Raw genomic sequence first — 12347 nt, 5'->3', positions numbered from 1 at the left:
CACAAATAATGACAATTCCTCTAACCCTTGGGACCAACTTGACGATGTAATCACGAAGAGACTACTTGGTCGACTTCTCACTACGTGAAAATTGGAAAATTCTACAGAAAAAAATTGACGGGCCATGGCCCACGAATGTTAGAAACTGAATTTTGACGGTCTAGGACTGTCGAAATTCTTGATGTTCCCAGATTTGACGGCTTAGAGCAGTCGAATTTCTCTCACCCTTCATTAATTTGACAGTTTTGGCCTATCGAAAGATAAAATTTGACAATGAAAAATTCGACGCCAATCGGACTACCTGGTCCGTCGAATTTTAAGAAATTTGATGGTCCAAGGCCGTCAAATTTGGGCTTTTTTCACATTGTGTCTTCCGCTCTCAATTCGTGTGTAAAAGATGGTACAATCTCATTCATTCTCCTACCTTCCCAATCTCATCCCACGAAGTGCTCAACCAATGCGGCCCATGGTTCTTAATGTTTGATAAAAAGTCCTCGGCTGACATGGTTTATGACATGAAAGTAGACGGTTGGAGACATGCCCACCTCCCAATCCCCAAAGACAACAAAAGAAGGCTAAGAACTCCAGTGGCAGCTTCTGGGGGTCTTACTTGTTTTAAGTCAATAAGTGATAAACTTGTTGTGTGCAATCCATTAACGGGTTCGACACGCTCGTTGCCAAGGCTAGGTATCGATTGTCATGTTAAGGTGATTGCAATGCATACATTTGAATCATCTTATAAAGTTTTTGTGGTTTTTAAGAAGTTTTATAGTTTGTGGATTAAGGTGATCTCGTCCGAGGATAATTCTTGGATAGAATTTCCAGTTAGAGAAAAATCCAAAGTAGCTAACCAAGCTGATGTCGAAAACAATCCTAATTTGGACAATATTCCAGAGGAAATAAGATTGCAAGGCATTCCTATATGGTGGATATCGATGAAGAAGAGGGCAGGATTGACGACAATCCATGACGATGGGCGGGTATTAGTATATTACCGTAGTCATAGCGGGCGATTAGTGTGCTGTGACATTGACCAAGGTACACTTCTATTGTACCCACATGTCTCACCCCTGGAAAATGAATATGCAACTGACTTGGTTGAGTGTGGAGGGCCTGTTCTAGCTGTAGTTCTCGTGGAAGAGTTCGAGACTACAACACTCACAATACGAGAATTTAATCACAAAGTTTTACAGTGGACAATTGTCGCAACGATCACTACGTGAAAATACACAAAATTCGACGGCTCAAAACCGTTGAATTATGTAACTATTCGTCAGCCTTGACCGTCGAATTGATCTGTCGAATTGGGCCTTGTCAAAAAAAAATTCGACAGTTGAGAACCATAGAATTTTATAAAATTCGACGGGCCAAAACTGTCAAATTTCGAATTTTTTAACAGAATACTATATTTTCGACTAAGCCTAATGAAATCTCTTTTTTATGCATTTGTCTTCAACCCATACTTGCGAAAAAAATCACACATTTATATTCATATCGACATTCACATCCCATCCACACCAATTTGCATTCAAGCATTCAATTCATAGTATCAAAGAATAATAAGATTAAAAAAAAAATTACTTATATAAATCAAAATTTTAATCTCACATATTGTAAGAATTCTTGAGATCATGTTCACATACATCAATGTAATGAAGTCTAAAACCTAAAACAAGGTTTTACTATCCACTCTTGATGGCATGGACCTAAAACAACCAAGTTCAATCTTGTACAATGAGTGTTTTCTTCGTTGAATTCAGATTCCACAGTAACTTGAAAGACCTCTCGCCATCGAAATGAAAGAATGGAACCCCTTGTACCACAAATGAAAGAATTTTAGATCTTCACTTTCAACTTTTGGAGATCGAAAAACACCCAAAGTTCATTGGTTCTAGTTGGCCAACTCAAAGTTTTATGTTGTTTGACTCCATGAAGATGATCCCATAGAGCTGAAAAGGCTACTCCAGTTTGGGAGACGGACACACTTACTATGTCTTGGTACCATCAGCCACTGCTGTCTGTTTCTAACTCCAAAGGCACGTCCCGCCTTACCACAAGCTGAAGGACTTTAGACTTCTTCCTTGCCTTAGTAGCAACCTTGGAGACTTCTTCTGCATTCAAGCGTGCCAGTGCTCTTCATTGTTCTATACATCTGCATGAACACCACACACACAAAACTGTAAATGACTCTTCACATAAATCAAGATGGTATTTCTTTATAATTTTTAACCTAAACTTTCCTAAATAAACAACAGAAACAAACAATTAACAAGAGAGAAACCCAAGAATACTGTTCTATGTAAACAATTGTTTTCCCCATACAAATACAAAACAACCATATAAATAATAAAACCAAAACGCACCTTCAAGGCTACCTTGAACATTCCACCACAATCAGTATGAGGAATGATTCTCAGTCACAGCATCAAGCTAATCTAAACAAGGACAGCAGTGGCTCAATGTCTTGCATGATTATATAAGTGTTGAAGAATTATGGCATGGTTAATAGAGAACAGTCCACTTATGGACCATTTCCCAAAGATAAAAGCTTCAGCCTAGCATGTTAATTATGTCTTGTTCTCTAAAGCCTAAAGATAAGGCTTTGTGTCAATATCAACCCCACTTGCCAATATCATTGTGTTTATCAACAAATTTAATGGGTATTACAACTGTGAAACTAGTTTCAAGTGATGAGATGACCCAAGTTATTTAAATGTTATGATGATGGATGGAAGACATAGAGATGATGATGGTGCACAAACCTAGGAGATTTTGGTAGTGGTGGTGGAGCAGTTGTGAACATGTGAGTTCCGATCCCATAACAGGTGCAAGAAGAGAAATCACATGTAAAATTGTCATCCGGTAAAGATAGTGCGAGTTATTAATCATGTCCAAAACCTGTGAAGACGACGAGGCAACCCATTGTTTCATGTAAAAGTGAAGAAATGAAGGGAAAATAAGAGACTGGTAGGTTTTGAACACAACAAATTATCTATCTATAGCATGATTGGGAACCTCTAGATAGGCAGGCAAACATTTGAAGCAGCATACATTTACACACTAGAAGATGAGGATCTTACAAATTTCACTTGAAGGGAAAATGTGTTTATTTGGTAAAGACCAAACAGATGGTCTAGGATTTGCTTAGTGGCCAATATGAAGCATAACAAGTCATTGAACTTCAATTGGCACCAAAATTGTTTTAAATATCTGAAGCATGGGCGCAAAACTCATCTCCACAAATGATGAGTTTGAACCATGATCTTAACAAACCCCAGATAACTTTATTAATAAAAAATAAATAATTCAACTTTAGAAAGGCTTACTATTACAATTTAAACAAGCTTTGATAAGCATGCTTCTAATTGTTTTGGTTGAATTTAAGGGCCATGAGCTCCTACCATATTAACCATTGGTTACTACCCTCGATAGCGCAATCTATATCGTGATGTAGACCATCAGAACATAGAAAAGATTTCCTTATCAAATATGTGGACATTTTTTCAACTATTTGTCCTAAATTTTTATTGTTTTAAACATCTTAATTCTTCTTAGTGTTGAATTAGACTGCACTCCAAAGTTTTTGGTTGCCAAACCCTTAAATTGTTGTCTACTAAAAGCAACCCTTTATGTTTTTATCAAAATTCTGGTAATGTTCATACTTCATTGTTCCTTCTTATGTAGACTCAGACAAATTAAATTAACAGTAACATACTAAGTTTAAAAATTCATACTTCATCACAAATCTAATTGAGTTCAATGTCAAAGCTTAGTTATCTAAAAACCTGTAGGTTCTATAATGGATTTGTTTTCAGCAAAAAGAGACATTACTTAGCCAAATTCTATGAATTTTCATGATTCATGCATGAACCTTTCAAGCAAGCATAGTAAGAAACAACATATGAAGAAAGGAACAAAGATGAACAGAGGAACAAATAGCATGATCATTAAAGTTCAATTTAGCATTCTAAAGTGATTTTTTAGGAGTTTTTTTAGGGTTTTTGAGAGAAATAGACTTACAGATGAGATTTGGAGTGATTTGATCGGTGGCACTGATAAGTGAGCATCAGTTCTTAGGGTTTTCAACTTGAACTCTGATTTGTTCTTCGATTTGAGCTCTGAGAGATTACAAATCCATTGTCGAATGAGTTATTGATCCGAAATGTGCGATTGAGAGATCGTGATTGAAATCGCAAATCCTGATTGTGAAAGTGATCGAATCAAATCAAGAGGGATTTTTTATTTCGATTGAAATGGAAGAAACTTCTTCAAACTCAAAAATCGGTAAAAATGGCTGAGAAGAAAACTTCTTCGATTGAATGTGAGGTTTCGTTTCTTCCCAAAGGCGACATAAACAAAAAGCTTCTTCGATGAGAGATTTCGATCTGCTGGTTTCATCTTCGCTGAGATGGCTGAGAAGGCTAAGAATGAAAATGGTGAAGAAGGTCGACTGGTTTGTTGGTTTGCTTGTTTTTTTAAATAAAAATTTCGGTGGTTCGTTGGGCTTGGGCTGTCGAATTTTTTTCTTAAGTTTATTGGGCCGGCCCAAATAAACATGAGACTTGGGCTGCCGAGTTTAATGCTGTAAAAATAACGAATTTTACCTTTTTTGAGGTAGTGGATGCCCCCTAACATGTTTCAAAACTACTATGGGAGAGAGGTTGACGTCAATTGTGCTGGCTATGGAAATTATGTCACAAAAAATCAATTCATTCCGAAGCTTTTAACTCATATACTGAAAAATATTTGGCTATCTTTAAGGCCTATGAATGCTTATATATATATATAGGCCTATGAACACCTATATATATATATAGGATTGGGATCCGTAAACTCATCAAAACGAACTATTATGTTCACTCAATTTTTACACTGTGGATATCCTTATATCCAATGGTTTAATATATTATATGTGTGTGATCAAGGGCCAACATGTTTTATCCTATATGGGTTAGAAGTTTTAAAATGGATTAATTTTGAAACTTCTAACCCCGTCAAAAGTAATTTACAAATTAAGGGTAAAAAATCGACGGCCCACAATTCTAAACCACTTATTTAATTTTTTAAATTACAAAATAAAAATAAAAATGGTTGTAATATAAAATTACAAGCCTACAACTTGGTAGCATAAAATTAAAAACATATGTTTGTAATATATTAATTTAATATTTTAAATTATAAAAGGCCCTTATAATATATTAAACAATAAAATATGATTATCTACTTGAAATTTTGAAAATATTTCTAAAGAAGTTAATCATGCATAAATTATATTTTTTTATAGGAATAATGGTGAAGTGACCTCAAGATTGGACCTCACATTAGACCCTAATGTAAGGTCCAATCTTGAGGTCACTTCAACATGACTCTTTTTACAATACACGTGCATTTGCACATGCCACCTAATAGTGTAAGTATTTAGCACGTGATGCCTTGCACATACATGATGATAAGATTATGTCCGCACGTGCATGGCGGTCGGTAAGATTTTCTCTAGATTTTGAAATCCTTGTCGTTATCCAAAAACAGATTGATTAGGAAAGTCATTAATGATCTTACTATATAACCGACCCAAGTCCTTGCCTAATTGCTTGTATTACCCACAACGTCTTCTAAGAGGTGTGTATCTATTTCTTTTCCTCTTCTACCTTTTCATTCGTATACTCTAATGGTTCTCTGCTTCTTCGTTTTCTTCTTCTTCTTCTTCTCGATCTGTCTAGTAAACATAATTAAAATAGATTATGTTTCTCTCTCTCTCTCTCTCTCTCTCTCTCTCTCTCTATATATATATATATATATATGGGTCTCGTTCACCACCCTACGTTTTACCAAATGTGTTTTGTCCTACATGGGTTAGAAGTTTTGGAATATGCTGATTTTTGGTGATGATGATCTCTCTCTTCACCAAAAATCAGCCCATTCCAAAACTTCTAGTCCTATAAAAATGGCTTACAAAAAACGGATGGTCCATGATTTTTCAACTTGTAAACATGGGGCTAGAAATTTCGAAATGGGCTGATTTTTGGTGAGGAGGATCTTCTAATCGTAGAGATCATCCTCACTGAAGATCCTTCTCACCAAAAATCGGCCCATTCCAAAACTTCTAACCCATGTAGGACAAAACACGTTTGGTAAAGTGTAGGGTGTTGAACATTTCCCTATATATATATATATATATATATAGGTCTCGAGATCCGCCTTTCTATTGTTAGAATTTGAAATATTGTAAAAATGATTGGGATCTTATATTTTATTTTATTTATGATGGGAGTTAAGGCTATCAATGGATCAAATTAGATCTGAACCCGATCTATTCCAATCGATAACTTTGGGTTTGGATCTATGATTTAGATTCCGATAAGGATACGATCTGATATCTTATTGGATTGAACATATCCTGGTTCGATAACAACCCGATCCAATAAAATGTTAAAATTATGTAAGTTATGTTATATATTTATTTAAATATATGAAGTTTATTTAGATTTTGAGCTTTAAATTGGGTTGATCCGATCCATACCTGATCCAATGACACTTGGATTGGGGGGTTGGAACTTAATACCGAGATCTGACAAAAATCCAATCCATTAAGAGTCTGATCGGATAGGAATTGGATCAGTTTCGATTTTGATCCATATCAGATTGGTACAAATTGACCTTGATCCGATCCATTGACAACCCTAATGGAGGTGTCTAGATTGGCTTTTTAGAGCACCATTCATATACCATAGTTTTCGCAATACATGTGCTTTTGCGCATGCCACGCACTAGTGTAAATAGTATTTGGTACGTGACATTACGCACGCACATGACAGCATGATAATGTATGCACACGCATGGTGGTCGGTAAGATTTTCTCTAAATTTTTAAAGAGTCAGGATCCGTTGACTCCTAAGAATGACTCATGAAAAAAAATCATATGTTCTAAACCCTTTAAACACAAAATCCAATGGTTTAGATTTAGGAGTATCTTGCTAACACAAATCTCGGAGATAATTTCCGAGGGAAAATCTCAACCATTGGATTTTGCATTTAAAGGGTTGAGTCATGTATTTCGTTCATGAGCCATTCTTAGGAGTACCCATTTTTAAATCCTAACAATCATCCAAAAATAGATTATCTGTAGGGAAAGAGATTAATAATATTGCTTATATAACTGACCCAAACCCTTGCCTAGATAGTTGTATAACCCACATCATCTTCTTAGAAGAGGTTTGTATCAATCCCCCACCTCTTGTGCCCATTCCTTCATGTATTTCAATGGTTTTTTGCTTGTTCATTTTCTTCTTCCGTAACCAATAGACATAATCAAAATAGATTATGTTTCTCTAATCGGGTTCACGTTAGTCTCTCCTTTAAGGTTTCTCTTTATTATTGATAATAGATATTTTGCTTCCTTAGTGCTTATCCCATGTGAATTCTATTGTTTTTTTGTTTCTCTATAGCTATTTTTTCTCTCCCATTCATCAATGGATGCCACAGACAAAACAACTCAAGGAGAAAGCTCAAAGAGAATGAAAATTGACAAAAATAATGACAACCCTTGGGACCAACTCGATGATGTAATCGCGGAGAGACTACTTGCTCGACTTCCAGTGGCTGACTTCTTCCGCTCCCAATTCGTGTGTAAGAGATGGTACAATCTCATTCATTCTCCTACCTTCCCAATCTCCTCCCGTGAAGTGCTCAACCAACGCGGCCCGTGGTTCTTAATGTTTGATAGAAAGTCCCCGGCTGACGTGGTTTATGACATGGAAGTAGAAGGTTGGCGACATGTTCACCTCCCAATCCCCAAAGACAACAAAGGAAGGCTAAGAACTCCAGTGGCAGCTTCTGGGGGTCTTATGTGTTTCAAGTCAAGAAGCAATAAACTTGTTGTGTGCAACCCATTAACGGGTTCGACACGTGCATTGCCAAGACTAGGTACCGATTGTCATGTTAAGGTGATTGCAATGCATACATTTGAATCATCTTATAAAGTTTTTGTGGTTTTTAAGAAGTTTTATAGTTTGTGGATTAAGGTGTTCTCGTCCGAGGATAATTCATGGATAGAATTTCCAGTTAGAGAGAAATCCAAAGTAGCTAACCAAGCTGATGTCGAAAACAATCCTAATTTGGACAATATTCCAGAGGAAATAGGATTGCAAGGCAATACTATATGGTGGATATCGATGAAGAAGAGGGCAGGATTGACGACAATCAATGACGATGGGCGGGTATTAGTATACTACCGTAGTCATAGCGGGCGATTAGTGTGCTGTGACATCGACCAACGTGCAATACTATTGTACCCACATCTCTTGCCCCGGGAAAGGGAATATGCAATCGACTTGGTTGAGTGTGGCGGGCGTGTTCTAGCTGTAGTCCTCGTGGAAGAGTTCGAGACTGCAACACTCACAATACGAGAATTTAATCACAAAGTTTTACAGTGGACAATTGTAGCAACGATGCCCCCTAACATGTCTCGAAACTACTATGGGAGAGAGGTTGACGTCAATTGTGCTGGCTATGGAAATTATATCCTGATGTGTATGACCTCGGAAGTGGGTGACTTGAACCAAGTTGTGATGCACAACATCACTGAAGACAGTTGCACTACGTCAAAAAAGCTAAAATTCGTTATTAATATAGCGTTAAATTCGGCAGCCCAAGTCTCACGTTTATTTTGGGCGGTCCAAAACCCACATATAAGCCCAACAAATTAATTCGACGGGCGAAGCCCAACGAACCACCGGATTTTGGTTTTTTTTATAACAAAATAAAAAACTGAAACTAGCAGGAGCCATTGGAGTTTGGAGAAGATGAACGAACTCACATTCGAATTTTCATCGAAAACTCACATGCGATCTCCTCTTTCATCGAAAACTCACATTCGATCCCCTCTTTTATCGAAAACTCAGTGGAGCCATTGAAGAACACGGTCGAAAACTCACATTCGATCTCTTCTTTCATCGAAAACTCACAAATCCCTGTTTCGATCTCTTGTTTCGATCGAAAACTCACGATAGATCTCTCATTCTCACTCTGCACCTTTGTCTTCAATCGCTCACGTCCCTCAAATCGAAAAAGACCTAGTTCTTTTCACTTCGTCTATGGATTTTTGATCTCTTAGATCTCAAATTGAAGAGTAAATCAAAGTTCAAGTCGGAAACACTAAGAACTGAAGTTCACTCATCAGTGCCACCGAACAAACCCTAAAAAAATCACTATAGATCTCTATTCTTAGTCTGAGGTATTGCTTAATTTCTTCTGATTTTGTTTCTTTGTTGTTAATCAGTTGATACATTGCCTTCTGATTTTTTTCTTTGTTATTAATCTGTTAATTTCTTTTGATTTTGTTTCTTTGTTGTTAAGTTGATACATTGCCCTCTAGTTTTCAATGAAAAACGGTAGCTATTTCAATTGAATAATCTTATTGAGTTAAATTATGTTTTGTAGAGAGTTTGGTGTCTGAAATTTCAGCATCTTTGTTTATTTTTGTCGTTCAAATCCTCTCGATCTCGTTGTCATCTGCACCTTCCAAGAACTGAAGCTCAAATCGAAGAACTTGAGCTCAAATCCTTGATCTTCTCTTCTCAGCCAATTATTTTCGAAGCTCAAATTGAGATAGCCATTTGCTTGGTTCAGTTCTAGTAAGTGTTGTCTCATATTTCTTTTCCTTATTCATCTTTCATCAATTTTCCTTTGTTTTTAGGGTTTTTTTTAAATAGTTTGATTGATTTTGTTTAATTTTTTCTCAACATTTGGTATAGAAATTATTAAATTTACTCAAATTGTCATGATCATATCTGGTTGAAGAGCAATTTTGTTGAATATAATTGCTTAATTTCATCTCCAAGGCATTCTCAAAGTTTTTGTATTTTTGTTGTGTCGAACACATATCGACAAATGGACATACCTGGACACCATCATTATTATTTTTAGAATGCATTAGGAGACTTTCATAGTCCTGCAGTTCAAAAAATTATAATGCAATCCTCGATTGATACCAATCGATAACTATTCCCTTGTACTTTGTATTGAACCTACATCCTACATTGACATTAATATGGTATTTTATAAAATATATTGATAAAAGTTTGAACCACATATTGTTGTATGTGTATCAATTCATAGAAATTTAAACTATAAAAAATAATTCAAATAAGGAATACATGAACCATGTATTTGGTCATTGAAATCAATAATAGTGATGGGGTCTTTGGTCTCAAAAGAATATAGGGGTTGAGATTTGAAATATATTGTTGCAGGTTAGAATATTATAGACATAGGCCAATAATAGTTGTGTTTGTTTTTACCTACTCTAGTGTTCCCAAATGCTTGTTGCCCAAGTACAGGGAACCCAAGTTACCTACTCTAATGTTCTTCATGCTTGTGCAAGCTTAGCTGTCTTGGGACTGGGATTCGCCAATTATTCAAGAGGGTGGTGGGGGTCAAATTGTTTTAACCTTTGTTGCGAGTCTTATAAATGGTTTGTGTGAATGGTTGAGTTTAGAAGAAGCCATGGTTTATCTTCTTGAGATGCTAAGGGAAGACTTCTTGGTCAGATTAGACCATGGCTCCCAAATATTGGTCAGAGGCAGCCTCCTTGGATGGCTTGGTGTGTGAATAGCAGCTTTCTTGGATGGTTTTGCGTGTGAATATGCGTTCAACATATTTGTTGTATACAATATTTGTTCTTCTTCTTTTATATGACAATTTTGTCTCTTAACTTGTCACTGGACTTAGAAGGTAAAGTTAAGCTTTGGTACTTTGGTTCTTCTCTTCTTAAGTTTTGGGTTGTTTCCAGTCTCCAATACAAAGACTGCTGAAAGAAGGCCGAGTTGTTGAGTGGAGTAAATAGTGGTGTCTGCTTCACTTGACAATACTTGGTGCTTTTATGATCTTTCTTATTAGTTGTGCCTTACTCAGATTTCTCTCTCTCTCTCTCTCTCTCCCCCCCCCCCCCTTCCTCTTTTTTTTTCCATTGTGTGTTCCAAATTGAATAATTAACTGCTTTGCAGGTTGGGAATGCTTCAGGGGTAGATGGCAATACATCAGCTGCTTTTCATCCTGATGGTCTTATTCTTGGAACTGATACTTCAGAGGCTCTTGTTAAAATTTGGGATATAAAAAGTCAGGTATCAATGTTATTTCTTTTTGGGAACTGAATACTGATCAGTTCATTATTCCAGCATTTCTTTTACTTCATTGTTTTTATATTACTTCATCTTTGGCTTTGAAGCTTATTTAATGATTTTGGTTTGAAGTCAAATGTTGCCAAGTTTGATGGGCATATTGGGCCAGTAACTGCTATATCTTTCTCGGAAAATGGTTACTTCCTCGTGGTACATGTATCTAAACCCTAAAAACTGTAAAGAAGAGCATGTCATGCCACGTTCTAATGTTCTGTATCTCAATTGAACATATTGCAGCTCATGATGGTGTTAAGCTGTGGGATCTACGTAAATTGAGGAACTTCCAGACCCTTACTCCCTATGATTCAAACACACCAACTAATTCTGGTATCTAAATTTTCTTCATCAACTGATTTTTTTCATGGCCATGAGTAAATCTTTATTTTTGTTCTTTTCCTCAATGTATGGTATTAGGCTAGTTCAACAAGAACAATACATAATGCATGATCTTGTTTCTGGATTTGCAGTGGACTTTGATCATAGTGGAAGTTATCTTGCAACTGCGGGCTCAGACATAAGGTCGGTAATCCAATAAATCCCAAAGAATCGGAATTCAATTTAGAATTGTAGTACACACCAATCTTTGACTACACTTGATGTATAAATGCTTACAAATGTAGTTATTTTAACACACTATTTTTTAGAATACTTGGAATCTCGCAATCTCATTAAAGTAATTTAATTACTGCAGAATTTACCAAGTTGCCAATGTCAAAGCAGAATGGAAATGTATCAAAACTTTCCCCGATTTGTCAGGCACAGGTATTGTACAGGAAACATTCCTTCCTTATATGCTTAAATGTATCATTAGTGCTGTGAAATTATTAATGATCTTAGATTGGTGCAGTTTCTAAGATTTGGGTATTGTATTTTGTGCCGAATGCAGGCAAAGCAACGTGTGTGAAGTTTGGCGCAGATGCCAAATATATGGCAGTAGGGTCGATGGACCAAAACCTCCGCATATTTGGCCTGCCCGGGAAAAATCTGTATTTGAATAGTTATTGATAGACCAAACTCAAATATTTTCCCTTCTGATATGATTTTGCAAGAAAACTGTTTTTGGGTTCTGATTTGGTCCATGCCAGCCCAATCTCGTTATTTCACTAGTGATTGATAGAATCAATTTTCAATTTTGTTGATTGTTAAAAACATGTTCATATTAACCCATTT

General features: G+C 36.2%; 2 protein-coding genes and 1 long non-coding RNA gene across 3 annotated transcripts; all 3 read left to right on the top strand.

The window, feature by feature from the left end:
* The first annotated feature begins 503 nt into the window (after positions 1-503).
* LOC147394892 (F-box only protein 13-like) lies at positions 504-1223 on the top strand. The gene has a single exon (XM_086453336.1). It carries the CDS (start codon positions 504-506, stop codon positions 1221-1223), a length of 720 nt encoding a protein of 239 aa, XP_086309462.1.
* Positions 1224-6889: 5666 nt separating this feature from the next.
* Positions 6890-10831, top strand: LOC147394891 (F-box only protein 13-like). The gene is made up of 2 exons (XM_086453105.1): positions 6890-9232; positions 9439-10831. Exon 1 carries the CDS (start codon positions 7470-7472, stop codon positions 8703-8705), a length of 1236 nt encoding a protein of 411 aa, XP_086309231.1. The 5' UTR covers positions 6890-7469; the 3' UTR covers positions 8706-9232; positions 9439-10831.
* Positions 10832-10964: 133 nt separating this feature from the next.
* On the top strand, positions 10965-12212 carry LOC147394890 (uncharacterized). Its single transcript, XR_015181604.1, has 6 exons — positions 10965-11120; positions 11250-11327; positions 11415-11504; positions 11645-11696; positions 11869-11939; positions 12064-12212. It is a non-coding gene; the product is annotated as an uncharacterized LOC147394890 (long non-coding RNA).
* Positions 12213-12347: the final 135 nt, after the last annotated feature.

The sequence above is a fragment of the Akebia trifoliata genome, chromosome 9, assembly GCF_017979445.1.
Source record: "Akebia trifoliata isolate Shusen 1 chromosome 9, ASM1797944v1, whole genome shotgun sequence".
NCBI classification, from domain to species: Eukaryota; Viridiplantae; Streptophyta; class Magnoliopsida; order Ranunculales; family Lardizabalaceae; genus Akebia; species Akebia trifoliata.
Note: the sequence above shows the minus strand (reverse complement) of the source record. Positions and strands in the feature narration are given on the sequence as shown.